Source organism: Sus scrofa, chromosome 3, assembly GCF_054392235.1.
Source record: "Sus scrofa isolate SSC_HxYL_T2T_F1_AM1 chromosome 3, Sscrofa_HxYL_maternal_Yorkshire_Landrace_v2.0, whole genome shotgun sequence".
Taxonomy (NCBI): Eukaryota; Metazoa; Chordata; class Mammalia; order Artiodactyla; family Suidae; genus Sus; species Sus scrofa.
The window spans coordinates 8,352,435-8,377,207 of record NC_139385.1 but is presented as its reverse complement, the minus strand read 5'-3'; the positions used below and the strand labels follow the sequence as shown (position 1 = coordinate 8,377,207).

Here is a 24,773-nt window from a genome sequence, read left to right as displayed (position 1 = left end):
CGCCAGTGACGCGGCCGTCGCCGCCGCGCCCAGGGCCCGGCTGGACGAGACCAACTACTTATCGGGGGGAGGCCGGGGGAAAAATAGCACTTAGGGGGCAAATATTGACCCCATAACATCAAAGATATTACTCTACATTATTTCTACGCAAAATGGGCTCAGAAAAATACTTTGCTTCCCGAAAAGGCACAAAACATCCCCTCTGGGACTGACATAGGTGGTACCGGCATAGGGGAGGGTGAAACCGCTCGCTGGTCACGTGACCTGCCCTCCCGGATTGGGCGGCTCCAGACTGGGAAGGGGAGCTCGACGCCCCAGTTCTCGCCTTGGCTCCGCCCTTTGTCTGTGAGACCACGCCCCTCCACAGGGGACAGGGTTGAGAGAGATCAGTGTTGATCAGTGCTGGAGAGGCCAGCCGGCCTCAACGCGTAGCGAGGAGGAGCAGTGTTTCCGAAGGTGCCCGGGCGGGAAGCCATGGGGACCAGGGCGGCCCCTGGGAACTCAGGTATGCTGTGAGAACGGGTCTGCCCAGGCAGTGCCCCCGCGTTGCCCAGTGGCTTTTGCGGAACTCTTTATGTGGCGGCATGACACTCTAATAGCAACTCGTTTATTGAGCTTCATACTTATTTACTCCTCACAGTGCTATGAAGTTGAGTACTGGCTTTGTCCCCATTTTACAGTAGTGGAAACAGAGTCCTAGGGCTGCAGAGTTGGAATATGAACCAAGGCTGCTTTATCGACCTTATTGTGTGTATTAATATCTAGCCTCTTGATGAACCTCGCTCTGGACCATCTCCGCGAAGGGATGAGAATGTAAGTATAGGCCTCGGTTTCCACATCTATAAAATGAGAGTGTTGATAGCTACCTGCCCTGCAAGTCACCTTGGATTATTTTAAGATCCTGCGGATTGTGAAAATGTTTTGGAAAGTTCAAATCAATGAGTAACCTTCATTGAGTCCTCATGCGATTTAAAAGTATTAAAACATACACTTTTCATTTAGCCTCAGTTGAAGGCATTAAAAACAGTTTCCAAAGCACCAATTTTTAAAGAGAATAAGAAAAGTCACATTCTTAGTTAAGCACAAATTCCATTTATGGAGCACTCACCAATTCGATCATATATTAGCAGTAGGTAATAGGTGTCAATGAGAATTTGGAAGGGAGGGAGTTCCCATTGTGACTCAGCAGGTAATGACCCCAACTAGTATCCAGTATCCAACTAGTATCCAGTATCCAACTAGTGGCTTAAGGATCTGGCATTGCGGTGACCTATGGTGCAGTTTGCAGCCTGGTTTTGGATCCTGCATTCCTTTTTTTGTTGTTGTTTTTTGTTTTGTCTTTTTGCTATTTCTTGGGCCGTTCCCACGGCATATGGAGGTTCCCAGGCTAGGGGTCGAATCGGAGCCATAGTCACCGGCCTACGCCAGAGCCACAACAACCTGGGATCCGAGCCGCGTCTGCAACCTACACCACAACTCACGGCAACGTCGGATCGTTAACCCACTGAGCAAGGGCAGGGATCGAACCCGCAACCTCATGGTTCCTAGTCGGATTCGTTAACCACTGCGTCACGACGGGAACTTCTGGATCCTGCATTTCTGTGGCTGTGGCATAGGCCAGCAGCTGCAGCTCCTATTCAACCCCTAGCCTGGGAACATCCATATGCTGCAGGCGCAGCCCTAAAAAACAAAACAAAAAGAACTTGGAAGGGATCTTATAGAAAATTTAGCTCAGTTTCCTCTCAATCTACAGATGGATTAAAGTGACTTCCTTAAAGTCACTTAGAAAACTAGCAGCCTAGAACGGGAACCCAATTTTGTTAATCTCTATAGGCATCAAGTTATTCTTCTATTCTTCCTCTCATTTTTTCCTTTTCTTTCCTTTTTTTTTTTTTTGACTGCCCTGCAGCACATGGAGTTCCTGGGCCAATGTAGCTTAGCCACATTCAGGACCTAAGCTACAGCTGCAGCAACACTAGATCCTTAACCCACTGTGCCGGGCGTGGGATCCAACCTGTGTCCCTGTGCTCCCAAGAGGCCACCGATCCCGTTGTGCCACACTAGGAACTCCATGCTTCCTCTTGCTTTGGTTTCTGTGTGGATATGTTTCTTTGTTTTAACTCATTCAACAAATAGTTATTAGGTCCCAATGATGTATCAGGCACTGTCTTAGGTACTTGGAATACAACTTCAAACTTGTGCACCCTCCTCTGCCTGCAGAGAGCTTACAACAGCCGATAGACAACCATGGAGATAACTATTAGTACTGGGGGCTTTGGAAGTGTCATTCATTGAGAGCAAAACAGTTAGAAAGGGTTACATTTGGGGAGGAAGATCAGGAGTTTGAAGTTGGGACACGTTAGGCTTAAGGTCCCTAGGAGAAGTACAAGGAAGAATGCTCAGTACTGTTGAAGCAAGTCTGGGGCACAGCAGGAGTCTGTTGGAATAGAGCCTTGAGAATGAGTGGCATTTTAGAGCAGATGAAGTCATAAAGAGGTTCAGGGAAAAGACAGGATGGCCTAAGACCAAGCCTTGAAGAACTCCAACACTTAAAGGTCAGGCAGAGGAGCTGCCAAAGGAGAAACCAGAGAGCTGAGAAAATCAGGAGAATGTGGAGTTCTGGAACCCCAAAGAAAAGAGTGTTCCAAAAAAGGAATGGTAAACTGTGTTGAATGCTGCAGAAAGATGAATCAAGGCTGGACTGGGAAGTGGGCATGGGATTGACCACCGTGGAGGCCACTGCTGATGGTCCAGAGCATTTGCAATGGCTGCTCTGCAGTGGGATGAGGGCAAGTGGAGCAATGAAGTGGTAAAGCTTTGGGAATCTTGGCTGGGAGGGGTTGTAGAAAGGTGGGCAGCAGCAGGAAGAGAATGTGGAGTCCAGATATTTGTGTTTTGATTGGAGCTACTGGAGATTATTTTGATGATAAAAAGGACAGTGAGAGGAGAAAGGTGAAGGATACAGATGGGGTATGACCACTACATGATCAGTTTCTCCAAGAAAGCAGAAGCCCTGGAGTACATGTGGAGACCTGGCCCTGCCGGGTCATGGGACACTTCCTCCCCCCTCTGACTGTTCTTTCTCAGGCCTTCTCCTCAGCCTCTGCCTCTCTTCAGGACCCTGGGTAAATGTTGATTTTCTCAAGATCCTGACTTCAGCTTCCTCCTCTCATTCTCTGTGTTATTCACTAGTGACTTCAGTCACTACTGGAACTTTAATTACCCCCTAATTGCTCATCACTCTCAAATCTCTCTCTCTCTCTCTTTTTTTTTTTTTTTGCTTTTTGCCATTTCTTGGGCCGCCCCCGTGGCATATGGAGGGTCCCAGGCTAGGGGTCGAATCGGAGCTGTAGCCACCAGCCTACGCCACAGCCACAGCAACACAGGATCCGAGCCATGTCTGCAAGCTACACTACAGCTCACGGCAATGCTGGATCCTTAACCCATTGAGCAAGGCCAGGAATTGAACCTGCAACCTCATGGTTCCTAGTCGGATTCGTTAACCACTGAGCCACGACGGGAACTCCTCAAATCTCTATCTCCATGTGCAGACTTGGTGTCTGTTCACCACAGATTGTACCTCTCCAGATGGATATTCATGGACACTGGTGTGTTGGAGTCAGCTCGTGCTGGCTCATACCAGCTCACAAGAGCCCACTGTATACCTCTCTTTGAAACTCCTTCCTTGTTCAATGACATCATGTTAGCACATAAGAATTTTTTCTTTTTTTTCTCTTTTTTTAAAAATTATAGTTGATTTACAATGTTCTATCAGTTTCTGCTGTACAGCAAAGTGACCCAGTCATACGTATATATACACAATCTTTTCCTTACTTTATTCTCCATCATGTTCCATCACAAGTGACTAGATATAGTTCCCTGTGCTATACAGCAGGACCTCATTGCTTATCCACTCCAAATGTCATAGTTTGCATCTGTTAACGCCAAACTTGTAGTCTGTCCACTCCCTCCCCCTCCCCTTTGGCAGCCATGGAGGACATGTTCACCATGTCCATGAGTTTGTTTCTTTTCTGCAGATAGGTTCATTTGTGCCATATACTAGATTCCAGATGTAAGTGATATCATATGGTATTTGTCTTTCTCTTTCTGACTTACTTCACTTAGTATGAGGGTCTCTAGTTCCATCCATGTTGCTGCAAATGGCATTATTTCATTCTTTTTTATGGCTGAGTAGTATTCCATTGTGTATATGTACCACATCTTCTTATCCATTCATCTGTTGATGGACATTTAGGTTGTTTCCATGTGTTGGCTATTGTGAATGGTGCTGCAAAGAACATAGGGGTACATGTATCTTTTTCAATGAGAGCTTTGTCTGAATATATGCCCAGGAGTGGGATTGCTGGATCATACGGTTGTTCTATATTTAGTTTTCTGAGGTACCTCCATACTGTTTTCCATAGTGGTTATACTGATTTACAATCCCACCAACAGTGAAGGTGGGTATCCTTTTCTCCACACCCTCTCCAGCATTTGTTATTTAACTTGTTAATGATGGCCATTCTGACCAGTGTGAGGTGGTACCTCATTGTAGTTTTGGTTTGCATTTCTCTAATAATTAGTGATGTTGAGCATTTTTCATGTGCCTCTTGGCTACCTGTGTATCTTCTTTGGAGAAATGTCTGTTTAGGTCTTCTGCCCATTTTTCAATTGGGTTGTTGTTTTTTTTTGCTGTTGATTTGTGTAAATTGTTTGTATATTTTGGAGATTAAGCCCTTGTCGGTTGCATCATTTGAAATCATTTTCTCGCATTCCGTAGGTTGTCTTTTTTTTTTTTTTATGGTTTCCTTTGCTGTGCAAAACTTGTAAGTTTGATTAGGTCCCATTGGTTTATTTTTGTTATTTCTGTTGCTTTGGGAGACTGACCTAAGAAAACATCTGTACGGTTGAAGAGAATATTTTGCTTATATTTTCTTCTGGGAGTTTTATAGTATCTTATTTTATGTTTAGGTCTTTAAGCTATTTTGAGTTTATTTTTGTGCACAGTGTAAGAGTGTGTTCTAGTTTCATTGATTTATATGCAGCTGTCCAGTTTTCCCAGCACTACCTGCTGAAAAGACTGTCTTTTTCACATTTTATGTTCTTGCTTCCTTTATAGAAGATTAATCGACCATAGGGGTCTGGAATGATGTCATGTTGATAGTAGTAACTTGTAATTGTTATGGTGGGAGTATTTACACCATGGAAATCAATGAATGCTTCAGATTGAGGGTCCCTTCCCTGAAGAGCTGGCTGGGTTTTTTTTTTGTTTTGTTTGCTGCATCTGTGGCATGTGGAAGTTCCTGGACTAGGAATGGAACCCATACCACAGCAGGGGCCCAAGCCATAGCAGTGACAACACCAGATCCTTAACTCACTGAACCACCTGGGAACTCCAAGAGCTGGTTGTTAAAACAGCTACTACATATCACTGTTCGCAGGTGTCTTACACTCAGCATACTCAAAACTAAATTAATCCTCTTCCATCCCACCTCATCCTACCCAACCCTACCCCTCCTCTGAATTTCTTAATGCAGCTAACAGCACCACTATCCACCCAGGAGCTTCTCACTCCCTCATTCCCTGTATCCAAAGAATGGTCAACTAGTTAGGCTATAGTCCAAGCAGCTATAACAGAGTCCCCAAAATTCAGTGGCTTAAGTGACAACCCCAAAATAGATCTTGTGGGACTGTGCGGTAACTTGGCCATCCTCAACATGTGACTTCCATCTCTGTGTCCAGTGTGGCCTGGGCATTTCCCTTTATTATATCTGAAGCTCATCTCTTGGGAAGGGGGGTGGCATGGAATGCACAAGTTCTTTCCTGTTTAAGGACACCGCTACCTTCTGCTCAGAAGTTGGCCAGGTGCAAGGAAGGCTGGGAAATGTAGACAAAATGTAGTCTCTAGGCACATACCCAGCTAAAACATTGTTCATAAAGAAAGGGGGGGGGTTCCCTTGGTGGCTCAGCGGAAACTCCGGAAAGTATCTTCCTAAAATGCAAGTTGGAGGAGTTCCTGTTGTGGCTCAGTGGTTCACAAACCCAACTGGTATCCATGAGGACGCGGGTTTGATCCCTGGCCTTGTTCAGTGAGTTAAGGATCCAATGTTGTCATGAACTATGGTGTAGGTTGCAGATGTGGCTTGAATTCCGAGTTGAATTCAAATTGTAGGCCAGCAGCTACAGCTCCGATTTGACCCCAGCCTGGGAACTTCCATATGCCACAGTTGCGGCCCTAAAAAGACCAAGGAAAAAATTAATTAATTAAAAATCAGTCAATCAATCAAATACAAGTTGGGTTGTACAACTTTGCCATCCAAAACTAGGCAGTAGTTCCTCCTCAGTTCTGTGAGAAGGGCCAAACTTGTTTGCAGGACACACAGGCTGGGTCTTGTCCCCTCTACCATGAATGCCTTCTGTACCTACTCCAATTCCACTTCCTTGTCAGCCGGGAAACTTCATTTTTCTCTCTTAGTTTAAATATTGCCTCCCTGACGACACTGTTCTTTGTGCCCCACTGCAATGCTGGCTCCATTCCTATTGCAGCTTTTACTGGACTGTTCCTTTCTTGGCACTTGCTGCCTGTCCTAGGGGCTCCCTGGGAAATCAGGACACTTGGTTTGTCTGGCAAAAGTCTGAGTGAGAGCTCACTAAGCAATGACAGACCCTCACAAGATGCCAAATTATATCCAAGGTGTGGGGTCTCAGGCTCATGGCCTGCCACCTTCAATGTCATTACCAGGTGTGCAGGCTTCTAATGTGAGAACCTCCAGATGACTTTATTGAGCTAATTGTTTAATCATCTGTCTTCCAGAATAGACATTAAATTGTACGAGCCACATCAAATTGTACGAGCCATTTTATTCCCAGTGCCAATCAGGTACCTAGAGAATATCTATGAAGTAAATAGAAGCATGGCAACATCTTCACCAGGATCAATACTTTTCACAGTTCAAATCTCACCTCTGTCCCTTTCCAGCTTAGTGACCTTGGCCAAGTCACTTAACGTCTCCAGAAGCCTCTCTCTCCCTTGCAAAATGGGGGTGATAATTGGGTCATTATGAGAACTAAAATATTAATATTTGTAAAGCATTTATAACAGTCCCTGGAACATAGCAGATGCTTTGTGTTTGTTAAATAAAAATAGTATTCAGGAGTTCCCTGGTGGCCTAGCAGTTAAAGACTTGGCATTGTCACTGCTGTGACAGTTACTGCTTGAGTTACTGCTGTGGCTTGTGTTCAGTCCCTGGCCCAGAAACTTCTGCATGTGAGGGCATGGCCAAAAAAAAAAAAATTATATATATATATATATATATATAGGGTTCAGGCATGAACAAGTAAGTCTTTGACTGTTTCTTCAGTTTCATCTTCTCTTACACTGGTCTCTGCCACCAGCTCGTCTCCAACTCTTCTTCTAGACTGAGCTCCTATTTCCTTTGCCCACACAGTTCTCTGGATGGAAGACCTTACCCACCTTGGTCGCCAGTGAATCCCTCTTCATCCTTCACAACAGCTCAGACTTCACATTAGAAGCCTCCCCAGACTTTCAGAGACAAGTAGCCCTTCCCTCATCTGGACCTCCATTTCACCCCCTTTCATGCAAGTCCAAGTTCCCCACTGCACCAAAGCTCCTTGAGAGCACGGATATATCTTATGTGCCTTAGTATTCCCGTACCTGTACAATGTCTGGTACACCGTAGGCATAAAAGATGTTTGTTGAATCAATGATGGATGAAGGAAGTATATATACAGTGATATATATATGAAATATATTAATAAACTTTAACTTAACCATTTCCATAATGCAATAGAATATCATGTCAGATCATATGACAAATGAAAATTGGCTGCAGGTAACTGGAATTTAAATCAAGTCTAGTCCTGTAGCTAGCTGACTGTAGCTCTTCCACCAACCATGAGAGGAAAAATCACTTCACCAGATCGACCACAGATTTCTATGAACATATGAATAATAACACCAAAGCCTCAAAAATGCCCCAGGGATTTTCTTTGGACCGAATGCTTGCTGAATAGTCCTTGTGCCCAGCTCTTAACCAGGGATTTGATTCTGGCATCAGATTGAATCCTCAGTATTGTCTCTCCTCCAGATGGGGACAGTGAAGCCTGGAGAGACACAGAGATGTCATCTGTCAATTAGCTGATGAGAGAGGTGAATTCTAGTCCTGGTTCTGCTCCAGTGGGCTGTGTGACCCAAGACCAGGCCCTGCCTCTCCCTGGCAGATATCCCTGTAAAATCTAGGAGTTGGATCCCTGATCAGTAAGGTTCCTCCTGACCTGGGCAGTTTCTGAATCCTAGATCCTGACTGGGATGGGGGAGGGGGTAGTGGGAATTGACAAGGTATATTTACAGGGGAAGTGAAGCAGCCTCATTCAATGTCCACCAAAGGAGAGGTGCAGGCCATGGATAGCATCACTTTCCCCTCCAGTTTCCCTTTAATCTCACCTCAGCATTTTGAAAGATGAGGAAATGCAGGTGCTGAGAGGTTAAGGGCTCACCCAATTCATCCAGTTCATCCAGGCCTCCCTTTATAGAGGCCAGTGACAGACCTAGGGTCACTCTGGAATATTTCCATTTCCCAGCTCCTGAGTCAGCTCTCTGTCCTCCAGCTCACCCCTCCTACTGAAGCCTCCAGTCTGGGGAGCCAGGCCTGGACTAAGAACCAACTCTGAGTATGTGAAATGCCACCGGCACCAAGTAGGTAACAGATGAGCCAGCTCAAACCATGTGTGAGCATCTGGTGAACTTCAGGGGCATTCAGCCATTGTTCAGAACCCTCTTCCTTGGCTACTTCTGGTCTTAATGTCCCCCTTACCCCCAAACAAGTAGGTAGGAGTGCCCCTGAGCCACACAAGTATTCACACATACATTCATGTATGTGCATATGCACACACATGCTGACACACTCAAACACACACAGATAAGCACACACCTACACACAGGCTCACAAAAGAGTGTCTCAGCTGAGCCAGACTTTCAGAGTTGATCCTTGGCCTTCAATATCAAAACTGCTGTGGAGGAGCTCCCACTGTGGTTCAGTGGAAACAAACCCAACTAGTAACCATGAGGATGCAGTTTAGATCCCTGGCCTTGATCAGTGGGTTAAGGATCTGGCATTGACCAAGCTGTGGTGTAGGTTTAAGGAAGACATGGCTCAGATCTGGTGTTGCTGTGGCTGTGGTGGTGTAGGCCGGCAGCTGCAGCTCAGATTTAATCCCTAGCCTGGGAACTTCCTTTTGCCTCGGGGTGTGGTCCTAAAAAAAAAAAAACAAAACAAAAAACGAAAAATAACGGAGTTCCCGTCGTGGCGCAGTAGTTAACGAATCCGACTAGGAACCACGAGGTTGCGGGTTCGTCCCTGGCCCTGCTCAGTGGGTTAATGATCTGGCGTTGCCGTGAGCTGTGGTGTAGGTTGCAGACGCGGCTTGGATGCCACGTTGCTGTGGCTCTGGCGTAGGCCGATGGCTCCAGCTCCAATTAGACCCCTAGCCTGGGAACCTCCATACGCCGCGGGAGCGGCCCAAGGAATGGCAAAAAAAAAAAAAAAAGCAAACCCCGCCCACCCCCTCCCCCCCCCAAGTGGCCTCAGGCGATGCCCAGAAAAACCTAGGAGCCTCTGGTACAAAACCTGCTTGCTTGATAAATAGCTCCAGAAAGGAATAGATAAAGAGAGCGAAAAGGAAAGGAAGCAAAAGCTAGGTTAGCTGAGTGCCATGTATGAATACGTGTACATGTGTGTACACGTGTGTATGTATAAGGTGTAGGCACTAGGGGATGAGCAGGAAAAGAGGAGTCATCAGAAGGACAAGGGTGGAAAGAAACAGGGAGAAAATCGAGACACACCTGTTTCCTTACCTCTCCTCCTTCCCTACCCCACTTTCCTGGTGATTTCATTTAGTTCAGGGTATGGCAGAACCTTGCTCAGGAGCCTGAGAATGGACGAGTCTGCGAGACTATGGCGCCCTCTCCTCGACCCCATTTTAAAATAAGGAAGCAGAAGCCCTGTCGGTCACCATACAGAGTCCTGATCTCCGGATGGACAAGGTTTCCATCTCTTGCCTACTCCTGCTTCTTGCCTGCCTATCCCTTAGGGCGGGCCTCGAGGTCCTTGATCCCGTTAATTCCCTCCCTGACGCCTAATGTTGAGGTGTCTGGCCCTTTAAAGCAGCAGCCCCCGGTCGAGTTATTGTCTCCCCTCTCAGCCAATCGGCGGCGCCGTTGGGGGCGGGGGACCCGGCCTCCCGATAGGCCGCTCTGAGCCCCGCCCCTCCCGGGATTCCGGGAGCTGTCCGGCCACCTCGGTGCTGATCCCGCCGCCGCCGCCCACGGGCCGCGAGCAGCGCTGAGAGGGCACTATGAGCGGGGGCGTCTATGGCGGAGGTGAGCGAGCCTCGGGCTTCGGGCTCCCCAGCCCGGCGCGGCCTCACCCGAAGCCCAGCGCCCCGAACCCGCGCGATCCAAGCTCTGGACACTCTGGGGCCTGTCACTCGGCGCTACAGCGGGTCCAACCCGGGGTTTGGGTCCTGCACCGCTCCAACCTAAGACCCTTCCCAGACGCTCGCACGCACTCGGCCCAACCTCTCCATCATTCAACCCACCTCCACCCGGCCCCCAGCCTGGCAAGGAGAGTGGCCTGCACACGGGCCACGGGTCAAAAGGGACTTTGGAATCTTGACCCCCACTCCCAAGACCCCGAACTCCTGGCCGAGCTCCCACCTGCCCCGTCCGACGTTGAAGGTGGTGAGACTGTGGCTCTGCCCTGACCTCCTCTCGGAGCAATCCAAGGGGAGAGAGTTTGGGACAGGTCCCCTCACAGGTCTGTCTCTCCGCACAGATGAGGTGGGCGCGCTGGTCTTTGACATTGGCTCCTTCTCAGTCCGCGCTGGGTATGCTGGGGAGGACTGCCCCAAGGTGAGCCTTCCAGCCCCCTCCCCAAATCCTGCCCCCCACCCCCAGGCTTCTCAGTGATCTAGGGTCTCAAGGCCAAGAAAGAAGCTCTGCTGAGCTGGAATTTGGCAGTAAGCCCAGGGATGGGCTGAGAGCCCTGCCAAGGGCCTGGGTAGGTGCAAGAGATTGATTTTTCCTCTGTATTTGCCCCCCTCCAGGCTGACTTCCCCACCACTGTGGGGCTGCTGGCCGCAGAGGAGGGGGGTGGGCTGGAGTTGGAGGGGGAGAAAGAGAAGAAAGGGAAGATCTTTCACATTGATACCAACGCCCTCCACGTGCCTCGGGATGGAGCAGAAGTTATGTCCCCCCTCAAGAATGGCATGAGTAAGGGGCCCGCACCCACTGCCTCCTAACACAGACTGGGAGCCCACCCCCCCTCACCCCAGGGCACAGCACTCCACACCCAAGGAGTCTTCCTTGCAGCTGCCCAAGTCCCAGGGATGCCCTCACTACTTTGCACAGCTGCCTGGTTCCTAACCAGGGGCCACCAGATTCCTGGGGAGGGGGAATTTCTACGGGAGCTTGTCTCACCTCTCCTCCATTGGCCTTGGCCTCCCTCCTTCCTTTCCTTCCTGTCCCTGGACACCCGCCTGCCCACCTTCATCTCTCCCCTGGTCTCCTGGCCCCAGTCGAGGACTGGGAGTGCTTCCGTGCGATCCTGGATCACACCTACAGCAAACACGTCAAGTCCGAGCCAAACCTGCACCCAGTGCTCATGTCTGAGGCCCCGGTAAGTGCCTCATCCAGCCCCTAGTTTAGCTCTGGGTCCCACCATTTACCATTCACCTCTCTCATCAAGCCACTGCCATCAATCACTCCACTTCGCTTTTTGGACTTTCCTTCCTTTTTTTCTTTTTTTTATTTTTAGGACCACACCTGTGACATATGGAGGTTCCCAGGCTAGGGGTCCAATCGGAGCTGTAGCTGCTGGCCTATACGACAGCCACACCAATACAGGATCCAAGCCACGTGTGCAACCTACACCACAGCTCATGACAACGCCGGATCCTTAACCCACTGAGCGAGGCCTGGGGTTGAACCCCCATCCTCATGGATGCTAGTTGGGTTCATTAATAGCTGAGCCACAGGGGGAACTCCCTCAGAGTTTCCTTCCAACACCATCATCTTCAACTACTTTCTTTCCTCCCTGGTTTAATCTCCATGCCTCGCTCTTCCCGCCCCATCCACGTGCTTTTCCCCCAGCCAGACTCCTACACTGCCCCTCCACTGCCCCTCCTCCCAAGATCTTTTTTGAACTTTTAACTTAAAATTGTTGTCCATATTATATATACACATCAATAGTCAATTTACAATAACACAACATTGTAAATGAACTATACTTCAATTTTTGGGTTTTTTGGGGTTTTTTTGGTTGGTTGGTTGGGTGGTTTTTTTTTTTTGTTTTTTTTTTTTTTTGTTTTTTTTTTTTTTTGCTTTATAGGGCTGTACCCATGGTATATGGAGGTTCCCAGGCTAGGGGTCTAATAGGAACTATAGCTGCCGGCCTACACCACAGCCACAGCAAGGCCAGATCTGAGCTGGGTCTGCAACCTACAGCACATTTCCTGGCAACACCAGATCCTTAACCCACTGAGCGAGGCTAGGGATCGAACCTGCAACCTCATGGTTCCTAATTGGATTCGTTTCCACTGTGCCACATCAGGAACTCCTATACTTCAATTTTTAAGTAAAAAATAAAGTGAAAGTGATAATCAATTTGCTTTAGAAAATATGTTAAGGGAAAAACTGGCATTCATACCCTCTTTCTTCTCTTCACCCTTTTCCAGAGGCAGTTGCTTTTCTCTTAGCTTTTTTTTTTCCCATTACCTTTCATATCTCTGATTATCACACTTGAATTGAATTGCTGATCATGATTTTTATTTATTTATTTATTTATTTTTAGGGCTGCACCTGAGGCATATGGAAGTTCCCAGACAAGGGGCCAAATCAGAGCTATAGCTGCCAGCCTACACCACAGCCACAGCAAGGCTGGATCTGAGCCTTATCTGTGACCTGCACCACAGCTCTGGGCAATGATGGATCCTTAACCTACTGAGTGAGGCCAGGGATCGAACCTGCATCCTCACTAATACTAGTCATGAATACTGCTGAACCACAATGGGAACTCCTGATTGTGAATTTTTTTAGCTTTGTTATCTGTGAATTTCCCAATATAGAAAATCAGCATTTAGCTCTCTTTCCTCTCTACCCACACCACATACATTTCTTATTTCTCACCTTAAGTACTGTTGTAGTTTAGGGTTTTTTTTTTTTAAGATCAATATTCAGTATTTACACTTATTATATATGCTTATTAGGCCTGAGCCAACCAATAAACTATGGTTTCTTACCTTTTCTGTGCAAACTTTTTGTTCTCTCTAGCACTGAAAATTGTCTTAGTTCCTATTTTCCTTAGTTTTCTATCTGCTAATAACGCAGTAGATAGATTGTTCCTCAGTTATCTATATCTTTTCTCAAGACATTAATTCTTTAGAGTGTTGTATCAGTTTCATCTTGAAGAAATCTCCCCAGGAGCCCACTGACCTGCTCTGCTGTGGATTAGTTGCTTTCTACATAGAAAACGTATCTGGAGTTCCCGTCGTGGAGCAGTGGTTAACAAATCCGACTAGGAACCATGAGGTTGCAGGTTCAGTCCCTGCCCTTGCTCAGTGGGTTAACAATCCGGTGTTGCCATGAGCTGTGGTGTAGGTTGCAGACGCGGCTCGGATCCCGTGTTGCTGTGGCTCTGGCGTGGGCCGGTGGCTACAGCTCTGATTCGACCCCTAGCCTGGGAACCTCCATATGCCACGGGAGTGGCCCAAAGAAATAGCAAAAAGACAAAAAGAAAAAAAAAAAGAAAAGAAAATGTATCTATCATCCTGACATTGCCCTCCACCATCACCTTAAGGAAATACTTTGTCTCTCTCCTGTATTAAAAGTTCTGTTTCCTGTATCTCATGACCCCTTTCCTTGATTTACTCCCTTGTTTTCATGGAGCACATCATCCAGTAACTGCCTTAGAAAGGTCACAGGAAATAAAATTTTTAAGACCTTACATGTCTCACCTTGGATTGATAGTTTAGCTAGGTGTAACACTCCAATTTGGAAATCATTTTTTTTTTTTTTTTGGACTCTTGAAGGCACTTCTCCAGTGTCTTCCAGTATCTACTGTTGCCATCAAGAAGACCAAAACCATTTACTTTCCGATCCTTTGATGTAACTTATTTTTCTTTCTGAGAGCTTATAACATTTTCACTTTGTCCTCAGTATATTATAATTTTATGGTCTTATATTGGTTTATTTTTGTCCATGGCGGTGGACACTCAATATGTCCCTTTAATTTGGAAACCTATGTCTTTCAATTTCATGGAAAAACTTTAATTACTTATCTTTTTTTTATATTGAGTCTTATATGGTTTTTTTTATTTTTCTTTTTATTTTTTTATATTTTTTTGCTATTTCTTTGGGCCGCTCCCACGGCATATGGAGGTTCCCAGGCTAGGGGTCTAATCGGAGCCATAGTCACCAGCCTACGCCAGAGCCACAGCAACGCGGGATCCGAGCCGCGTCTGCAAACTACACCACAGCTCACAGCAACGCCAGATCATTAACCCACTGATCAAGGGCAGGGACCGAACCCGCAACCTCATGGTTCCTAGTCGGATCCTAGTTAACCACTGCGCCACGACGGGAACTCCCTTTAATTACTTATTTGATGATTTATTTCTTTCAGTATTTTCTGTTTTCTCTTTTGGGAAATCTATTTGGATTTTGTACCTCCTAAATTGTTCTCCTAATGTTCTTATCTTTTCTCTTATGTTTTCCAGCTCTTTATGTTTTTCCTCTAATTTCCAAGATAGTCCCTCAATTTACTTTTCAACCCTTCTATTAATTTTTTCATTCTTGCTCTTGTGTTTTTATTTCCCAGGAGGTCTTTCTTGTTCCACAAATGTTACTCTTTAGGGTATCCTATTCTTGTTTCATATGTGCAATGTCATTCGTTATCTCACTAAAGGTATTATTAGTTTTGTCTTTGGAAGTTTTCTTCTCATTGTATAATTATTGTTCTTCCAAGTTGCTTTCTTTCCCTGCCCTTTCTTGGGAGTCTCTATTTTTGGGGGCTCTTCTTAGATTTCTGTAAATCCTTGGTTGTCTGCATATGTTTAAGGATGGGACACTATGGAATTTCAGCTGTGGTGCAGTGAGTTAAGTGACTGCAGCAGCTCAGGTCACGAGGAGGCATGGGTTCAATCCTGGCCCCAAGCAGTGGGTTAAAGGATCTGATGTTCTGCATATGTTCTACAGCTGTGGCTCAGATTCACTTCCTGGTCCAGGATCTTCCATATGCCTTGGGTGTGGCCATTAAAAAAAAATAAAATCTGATTGGGCAAGGGGACTTGTTGGCTGAAATCTTTGCAATAGGATGATTTGACTGGCGTGTTTACTTGGCAGCCTCTGATAATTGGCATCTTTAGATCTTTGATGTAACTTACTGGGAAGACTTCCACCCTGAAGACAGGCCTGCCCCACCCCCTTTGTGGAAGCCAAGTGAGCAAATAGGGATGATGTTATCAGCATTCAATATGCATGGTATCACTTAATTCCCTTCTTTTAAATATAATGTCCTCATTCCCAACAGTATCAAGTGTCCCACCATTTCAGACCCTCAGCTTTCCTCTCTCTAGAGAATAACCTTCTAGTCTTCTCTGAGGTTGGAGTGGGCAATAGCTTAGTGACATGGAATTAGGAAGAGAGTTTAGGGATCTGTTACTTGAATAGCTTTAAACACTCTTATTTAGGAGTTCTCGCTCTGGTGCAATGGGATCGGTAGCCTCTTAGGAGTGCTAGGATGCAGGTTCAATTCCAGGCGCAAACCAGTGGGTTAAGGATCTGGCGTTGCTACAGCTGCAGTGTAGGTCACAATTGTGGCTCAGATGTGATTCCTGGCCTGGGAACTCCATATGCCATGGGGCAACCAAAAAAGGAAAAAAAAAACTTTTTCATTTTCCCTTTCCCTCCGCTTCCAGAGGTACCTGAAACTACCAATTCCTGATCCCTCTGAGGAGTCTGAGATTTAACAGGCTGTTGCTGGCTGCTTCCAATATCAGTTTTAGAACTCAGTGTTCTTGAACCAGTTAAGTCAGTTATCACTCACCTGATTTCCAACATTCAAAATTTTTTTTGCTGTGTTCCCTTTCTCTCTCTCTCTTTCTTTCTTTCTTTCTTTCTTTCTTTCTTTCTTTCTTTCTTTCTTTCTTTCTTTCTTTCTTTTCTTTTCTTTTCTTTTCTTTCTTTTTGTCCTTTTAGGGCCCAACTCACAGTGTGTGGAAGTTCCCAGCCTAGGGGTCAAACTGGAGCTGCAGCTGCTGGCCTTCGCCGCAGCCACAGCAACGCAGGATTCAAGCCACATCTGTGACCTACATCACAGCTCATGGCAACATGGAATCCTTAACCCAGTGAGTGAGTCCAGAGATCAAACCCACATCCTCATGGATACTTGGGTTTGTAAGCTGCTGAGCCACAAGAAAACTCTGAAATTAACTTTTTTTAAGTTAACAATTCAGTGGCATTCACTCCATTCACAATGTTGTGCATCACCTCTGCCTAGTTTCAAAATATTTTCATTACCCCCAAAGAAAACCCATTTTCATTAAGCAGTTCCTCTTCACTCCTCTTGCCCCCAGCACGTGGCAACCATCAATCTACTTTCTTTCTCTATGGATATATATATCCTGGGATTGTTAATATAAGTGGATCATACAACATGTGACTTTTTGTCTCTGTATTATTTCACTTAGCATAATGTTTACAAGGTTCAGCCGCGTTGTATTGACTGAGCAATATTCCTTTTTATGAATATACCACAATTTATTTTTTTCTTCATACATTGATGCACATTTGAGTTATTTCCACCTTTGGCTATTTTGCATAGTGCTGCCGTGGGCAGTTGTGTAGAAGGATTCATTTGCATACCTGTTTGAAATTCTTTGGGATGGATAAGTAGGAGTGAAATTGCTGGGTCCTGTGATCATTCTATGCATAATTTTTGAACAACCACCAATCATTTTTACAGTAGCTGAACCATTTGACCTTCCCACCAGCAATGCACAAGGGTTCTTATTTCTCCATATCTTTTCCAACATTCATTATTTTCTTTTTCTTTTGTTTAATTGTTATCACCACCCTAGTTGTGAAGCGATATCTCATTGTGCTTTTTATTTGCACTTCCCTTATTTTTATGTGCCTGTTGGCTTTTATAGGTTTATGGGTTTGTTTTTTTTTTTAATTCCCCCTTTATTATAGTTTTGCCGTGATCTTAGGAGGGAATAAAAGTAGATGTTTGTATTCAATCCAGCATTTTTACCCATAAATCGTCTTCCTCAGCTTTCTTGCCTCTGAGATGACTAAAACGGGGATGAGGGATGTACTGGGGTCTGCGAGGGCCCTGAAATATGATGTATTGCACAGTAAAGAGCACTGGGCTAGGAGTCAAGAGACTCCATGTGACTCCAATCCAACTCTACCAAGAGCTTTCTGTGTGACCTTGGCCATGTCACTATCCCTCTCTGAATGTTGTTTTCTTTAGTTGGGTTTGGATTGTGATCTTTAAAGTATTTTATAGTTCTCACATTCTAAAGCTCTGAGGGTCAAGGGACCTTACCTCTGTCCCCAGTGCAAGATGGATGGATATGAGTGTGGGCAGGTGCATGGATCTCTGCCTTTCCCTTCCTGAATCTTTCCCTCTTTCACTTTCTCCCCAGTGGAACACACGGGCCAAGCGGGAGAAGCTGACAGAGCTGATGTTCGAGCAGTACAACATTCCTGCCTTCTTCTTATGCAAGACAGCTGTGCTTACCGCGTATCCTCTGGCTTGAGCTGCTCTGCCAGGGTGGAGGGCCAGGGTGGGGTGTGTGGCACACTGAGCTGGAGGCTGGGCCTGATTCTGTGGCCATCAGTATCCTGGATGGGCAGACATCCCCTCTGAGCCCCATTAGTGCAGAGGGCCCCTGGGGGCTAAGTGCTTTGGACCTTGAGATGGCCGCGTCAGCAGCCCTTTCCCGTTCCTTGGATCAGGTTGAGCATGGAGAGTTGGGACAAGGAGGCAGCAGGGGCTGGGGCTGGAGAGAGGAGGGAAGGGTATATGACACTGAGGTGGTCCCTTCCCAAGCAGCCAAGCAGCATTTTTTTTTTTTTAAGGCTGTGCGTTGCATTGAACCCTATGCGAAGCCCTGGGGTGATATGGCCCCTAATTTCAGGGAGCCCATGGGACTGAGAAGGAAGACTAAAGAGAAGCTGGGAGCACAAAAGGAAGGCAGAAAGTGTGATTCAGACAAGAGAAGCGTGACAGGCATCTCAAGAGCCTTCTCCAGTGGATGGGTCACAAACCAGGAGAGATTTGCAGACTGGGAGTGGGCTGGATCCGGGAGAACAGAGAGCGACTAGGCCAGACTCAGGTCCCGCTCCCTCGTTTGCTGCTGCTGTCTCTTTGACCGCCCATCCCACACCAGCTTTGCAAATGGACGCTCCACAGGTCTGGTGCTGGACAGTGGGGCCACCCACACCACGGCCATTCCAGTGCATGATGGCTACGTCCTGCAGCAAGGTGGGGCCTCGGCAGGGGTTGGGGGTGCCTGGGGGACCAGGCTCTGACACCCACTCCTTTCTAGGCATTGTCAAGTCACCCCTGGCAGGGGACTTCATCTCCATGCAGTGCCGAGAGCTCTTCCAGGAAATGGCCATTGACATCATCCCACCTTACATGATCGCAGCCAAGGTGGAGCCTCTGGGATGTCCTGGGCACTCACCCTATGACTGTCAACCCTCTGATCCATAAAATCGCAGAGAGGGGAGCAGCCGGGCCCCAAGAGGACCCTGGTCCTCAATTTGTAACTGAGTCATCAACGATCCAGACAGGCGGAGGGACATGGCCGAGGTCCCACAGCCAACTGCCAGCAGGATATATGTGTGAGGGCTGGGGAGGGTTCTGAGGGCCAAAAGACCCAGGTTCAAGGTCTCCTTCTGCCACAGAAAAGCTGTGTCACCTAGAAATGAGACCGAAGCCTCAGTTTCCTCCCTGTAAAGTGGAATCACAGCACGTAGGGCTGCCGTGAGGGTTCAGTGAGATACCGCATGCCAGGGACCCCCACGTGGAACATGGCTCAGTTAAAGGCTGATTGATTCCTGAAGGTTTGGCCTCCTACAGGATTCCCCAGGGCCCTCAGCCTTCTCTTACCGAGCCTTTCAGATCGGCTATGCCCACTGCACGCGTGGCATCCATGGTGATGGGCTCTCCTCGTTCCCTCTCCTCTAACAGGGGAGAGGGAGAAGCGCCTTTTCTGGGCAGCAGAGCATCTGGGCCGTTAGCTGAGAACCAGTGAGTGCTGGGAGCATGGGTGCGGCCAGCAGGGTGGGAATGGGTGCTCACAGGCTGTGTCCCCACAGGAGCCCGTTCGGGAGGGTGCCCCCCCCAACTGGAAGAAGAAAGAGAAGTTACCCCAGGTTTCCAAGTCCTGGCATAACTACATGTGCAATGTGAGGCACTGGAGAGGGTCCCCTGAGCCCCCGCCTCCAGCTCCTCGTCCCCTGCCCCACTGTGAGGCCAGGAGGGGACCTGAGGCCCTGCGGGTGGGGGCGGGGCTCAGGAGGGAGCCCCGCCCTCACCCCCTCCCCGCGTTCTTAGGAGGTGATCCAGGACTTTCAGGCCTCCGTGCTGCAGGTCTCAGACTCTCCCTACGATGAGCAGTGAGTGGGGCCCACAGCTTGAGGTGGGGGGGCGGCCAGCCTGGGGTTCAGCGGCGACCTCTGGTCTTTTGAGAGCACCCCCAAGCAGAGCCTTGCTCCTTCCTGGGTAGGGTGGCTGCGCAGATGCCCACAGTGCACTATGAGATGCCCAACGGCTACAACACCGACTATGGTGCCGAGCGACTGCGCATCCCTGAGGGCCTGTTCGATCCCTCCAATGTCAAGGTGAGGCTGGCTGGAGTCCCTGGACCTCAGGGTGTGGGGGAAGCTGGGAAGGATCACTTGGGTCTGGGGAGAGGGGACAGAGGGCCCAAAGTCCAGTCACCTTTCTCACAGGGCCTGTCGGGGAACACCATGTTGGGCGTGGGCCACGTGGTGACCACCAGCATCGGCATGTGTGACATTGACATTCGCCCGGTGAGGCCCAAGCCTGTGTCTGGGTGGGGTGGCCCAGAAGTGTGTCTGTGAGGGGCGGGGTGGCAGGGAGGGGACGTTCCCTGACGGTTCACTCCGTCTCCCTGTTGTCAGGGCCTGTATGGCAGTGTCATTGTCACTGGAGGGAACACACTGCTCCAGGGCTTCACTGACAGGCTCAATCGAGAACTTTCCCAGAAGACTCCACCGGTAGGAGCCCATGCGTGGCCAGGGCCTTGGACTCCAGTCCTGGCTTAGTCCTTCAGGACTGAGTCCTTCCTCCTTCCCACGCGTGGAGGGAGTGTTCTGGCCACCAGAGCAGATGGCTGCCTGCTGTGGCTTCCCAGTGCTCCCCACCCCCAGCCCTGACCCTTCCCAGAACCCAGGTGTCGGCTTCCCCCAGCCCCTCTTTCCCCTCAGAGCATGAGACTGAAGCTCATCGCCAGCAACAGCACCATGGAGCGCAAGTTCAGCCCCTGGATTGGTGGCTCCATCCTGGCCTCACTGGTGAGAGGGAAGGGCTTGGCCTAGCACCGAATGTGGGGAAGGGGCAGATCCAGACGGCCCCTGCCGCCTTGCCTGCCTCCTCATTCATTCATTCAACAAGCATTTATTTTGATGAAAGGGAAGTCAGTGCTCCTGGAAAGGCGGATGCGACATCAGGACACAAATCTGGGAGCGGAGGAGAGGAAGCTGGAGAGGCTGGCTGGGATGAGGTCATAGTGGTCTTATAGGCCAGGGCGGGACACTGACTGCTTGGAGAAAGATGGTGTGACTGCCACAGGCACGTTTGGGAAGATTATGTCAGACATGAGTCTTTGGAGATCAGGGTAAGAGCTGGACGCAAGGGGACTTTGCCAGCAGGCTCTTTCTGTAGTCCCGGGTAGTAGTGTGGATGGGGTAGCGAGAAAGGGGCAAACAGGAGGAGGCAGGCAGGAGTTCCCGCTGTGGCACAGCAGGATCAGGGGTGTCTCTGGAGCATTGGGATGCAGGTTCAATCCCTGGCGCGGCACAGTGGGTTAAGGATCCAGCATTGCCACAGCTGCAGTGTAGGTCACAAATGGCTTAGATCTGACCTCCGGCCCAGGAACTCTAAATGCCGCGGGATAGCCAAAAAATTAAAAAAAAAAAGAAGAAGAAGAAGAAGGCAGTAGGCAGATTGGTTCCAGAGCAGAGAGCTGCAGATGCAAACTGTATCTGAGGAGTGTCAGCCACACAGAGAGGAGAGCAAGGTGATGACAGGACAAGGAGGACACCCACTGGAGGGGGTGCCCCCAAAGAGATAGAAGCAAGGGTCAGAACAACAGGAGGCTGACGGTCTGAAATTAACTCAGAGCTGGGAGCATGCCAGTCACCAGTTGCCCCAGGCCTCCCGTGTGCCTGAAGTGGACAGACGTCTGGACCTAGTCCCTGCCTCCATGAGTGGGGACAGTCTGGAAGCCGAGACAAGCAGGAGGTCGCCACAAAGTGTTGGGAGTTCCTAAGGAGTTCCCCTCGTGGCTCAGTGGTTAACAAATCCGACTAGGAACCATGAGGTTTCGGGTCCGATCCCTGCCCTTGCTCAGTGGGTTAAGGATCCGGTGTTGCTGTGAGCTGTGGTGTAGGTTGCAGATGTGGCTCGGATCCCACATTGCTGTGGCTCTGGCGTAGGCTGGTGGCTACAGCTCCGATTTGACCCCTAGCCTGGGAACCTCCATATGCCGTGGGAGCAGCCCTAGAAAAGGCAAAAAAGACAAACAAACAAACAAACAAACAAACAAAAAAACCAAAGTGTTGGGAGTTCTGTCAAAGGAGGACCTGATGTGGCTCAGGGATCATGAAGGACCTCTGAGGACCCTTCAAGCTGAAATGAGTAAGAACTCATGAGACAAAGCGGGAGAGAGGGTGCATGGCCCATGGGGAAGCCAGGCAAAGCCAAAGGCCATGGGCAGATGCTGTGGGATCTGAGTTTGGGAAGCTCGCTTGGGCTGCAGAGCGGAGAGTGGACTGGAGAGGCTACTGTGGTCTCTACTGTGACCTGGATTTGACAGAGGAGCGGATACTGGGGGGGTGGAACTGGCAGCTTCTCAGAGTTCGGACTGACAGAATGTGGACACTCTTTGGATGTGCAAGGTAAGAAGGAGAGGGTCAAGGGTGAGGCCCAGGATGCTGGCTCCTGGCAGTGCTGTCCAACAGGAGTGTAATGGGAGCCACGTATGTCATTTCAAAAATTTTAGTAGCCATTTTTTAAAAACAGTCCAAAAAATAAGAATATATTGTATTTGGGGGGAGTTCCCGTCGTGGCTCAGTGGTTAACGAATCCGACTAGGAACCATGAGGTTACGGGTTCGGTCCCTGCCCTTGCTCAGTGGGTTAATGATCCGGTGTTGCCGTGAGCTGTGGTGTAGGTTGCAGACGCGGCTTGAATTTGGTGTTGCTGTGGCTCTGGCGTAGGCCAGTGGCTACAGTTCCAATTCGACCCCTAGCCTGGGAACCTCCATATGTCGTGGGAGCAGCCCAAAGAAATAGCAAAAAGACAAAAAAAAAAAAAGAATATATCATATTTGGGGAGCTCTCATTGTGGCTCAGCAGGTTAAGACTCTGACTAGTTCATTATTAAATAAAAAAAATAAAAGACTCTGACTAGTACCCATGAGGATAGTATGCCACAAGCTGCTGCATAGGTCACACATGTGGCTCGGATCTCATTGCTATGGCTGTAGTGTAGGCTGGCAGCTGCAGCTCCAGTTTGACCCCTAGCCTGGGAACTTACATATGCTGCAGGAGCTGCTCTAAAAAGAAAAAGTATATATATATATATTGTATTTGGAGTTCTCCTACTGGCTCAGTGGATTAAGGATCTGGTATCGTCACTGCTGTGGCTTGGGTCAGGGCTATGGTGCAGGTTCAACCCCTGGCCTGAGAACTTCTGCATGCCACAGGCATGCCCCCCCCAAATATATATATATATATATATATATATATATATAGTATTGAATCCAATACATCAAAAATATAATTTAAATATCATCAATATAAAAATGGAGGTGCCTTACATTCTTTTTTCTGGACTTAGTCTTCCATATCTGGTGCGTATTTGACAGGACTAGCCACACTTCGAGTGCTCGGTAGCTCAATTTCAAGTGTTCAGTGTGGCAAGGGACCCCTGGGTTTGGACAGGGCAACTGTGGAAGGTGAGAAAGGTCAAAGAAGCAGGTTTGGGGCAGGCGTGGGTGAAGATGGTGAATGCAGCTGTGGACATGTCCAGGGTGAGGTCCCTTGGGACACTAAGGAGGAGGTGTCCAAAAGACATCTGAGTATTAGGGTCTGGAGCTCAGCATGGAGATCCAAACTGGGAACCAGAGATGGTGGGAAGGGTGGAGCTTTGGCACAGGAGCAGGAGCAAACCCTAGCAGATGACATGGTCCAGGAAGGCGTGTTCTTTGAGCCACAGGACAGAAGCAGAGACACACACACACACACACACACACACACACACACACACACACACACACACACACACTTGCAGGCAGAGGCAGAGAAACCATGAAAGAGTGGGTACAGCCTGAAATGCCCAGGACAGAAGCAGAGCCACACACACACACACACACACACACACACACACACACACACACTTGCAGGCAGAGGCAGAGAAACCATGAAAGAGTGGGTACAGCCTGAAATGCCCAGGACAGAAGCAGAGCCACACACACACACACACACACACACACACACTTGCAGGCAGAGGCAGAGAAACCATGAAAGAGTGGGTACAGCCTGAAATGCCCAGGACCAGAGACTCTCAAGGAGCAGGTTTCAAGGGGGGCGGGGGCCACTTGGGAGTAAAGACAGCCCCATCCTGATGTTAGGTGATGTCCATTGGTGAGGCGCGTGGAGAGAAGATTTTCTTGGGAAGTAGGGAGACTTGACATGTTTGTTAGGCCCTATAGGGTACCTGGAGAAGAAGAGGTATGGAGCGTTGGCCACTGGCCAGGGTCTGTAAGCACCACCTCCCAGCTGGGAAACAGCTATTGAACAGGTGCTCAGTAGATGCTTGTTGAATGAATGAATCCTGGATTGAACGACAGGCAGCGGGTGTTCGCCCTCTGACTACGAAGGGGTGGACTGGAAGATGGGGCAGGCTGGTGGTCGCGGGAGGGATGTGGGATTGAGAGGCAGGGAGGCCCGGAGGAGGGTTCCGGGGCGTCGAGCCTGCACGCGTGGAGTGTGGGGAGGCGCTTCTCTCTTCCTTCAGGGCCTCCCTGACCGCCAGTGTCGTCCCCCGACCCAGGGCACTTTCCAGCAAATGTGGATCTCCAAGCAGGAATATGAGGAGGGCGGGAAGCAGTGCGTGGAGCGGAAGTGCCCCTGAGGGCGCCCCCTCCTCACCCACAGGCCTGCCTGCAGCAGTGGGGGAGGGGACGCGAAAGGAAGGAGAGGGTTAACCCCCGCCCCCGTTCTTCCCGCCCCCCCCCCCCCCGCCTCCCCGCCTCGGCACCGCAAGCTCCCAACGCTCCCACCGCCCCCTTTTCTTCCCCTTCCCGCTCGTCCTCTTAGATTGCGTTGTCGAACGGAGTAAAAACGTTTTAAGAAAAAGGAAGTTTGGCCTCTTTAGGGGTGGGCAGTGGGGTCAGGGTTCTGGAGGGAGAAGAGGGGAGGGCCACACCTAAAT

At 48.8% G+C, this 24,773-nt stretch overlaps 1 protein-coding gene across 6 annotated transcripts; it reads left to right on the top strand.

The window, feature by feature from the left end:
- The first annotated feature begins 353 nt into the window (after positions 1-353).
- ACTL6B (actin like 6B) lies at positions 354-24,697 on the top strand. 6 transcript variants are annotated; one of them, XM_003124370.6, is made up of 14 exons: positions 10,292-10,399; positions 10,854-10,930; positions 11,125-11,290; positions 11,596-11,696; positions 17,728-17,825; positions 18,475-18,569; positions 18,634-18,740; positions 19,409-19,498; positions 19,647-19,708; positions 19,819-19,933; positions 20,045-20,125; positions 20,237-20,332; positions 20,543-20,629; positions 24,393-24,697. In XM_003124370.6, exons 1-14 carry the CDS (start codon positions 10,375-10,377, stop codon positions 24,471-24,473), a joined length of 1,281 nt encoding a protein of 426 aa, XP_003124418.1. In that variant the 5' UTR covers positions 10,292-10,374; the 3' UTR covers positions 24,474-24,697. The 6 variants fall into 6 exon arrangements, with proteins under 6 accessions (XP_084872802.1, XP_084872801.1, XP_084872803.1 ...); XM_013995470.3 differs by having other exon boundaries at positions 24,357-24,697; XM_085016676.1 differs by lacking the exons at positions 10,292-10,399; positions 10,854-10,930; positions 11,125-11,290; positions 11,596-11,696 and adding exons at positions 354-505; positions 681-813.
- The last annotated feature ends 76 nt before the right edge of the window (positions 24,698-24,773 follow it).

Bases quoted from the DNA above. Each gene is read 5' to 3' on its own strand.
- ACTL6B (XM_013995470.3), top strand. From the start codon at position 10,375: ATGAGCGGGGGCGTCTATGGCGGAG. The intron at 11,291-11,595 runs GTAAGGGGCCCG...TCCTGGCCCCAG, and splicing joins CCCCCTCAAGAATGGCATGA to TCGAGGACTGGGAGTGCTTC. The intron at 17,826-18,474 runs GTATCCTCTGGC...ATCCCACACCAG, and splicing joins AAGACAGCTGTGCTTACCGC to CTTTGCAAATGGACGCTCCA.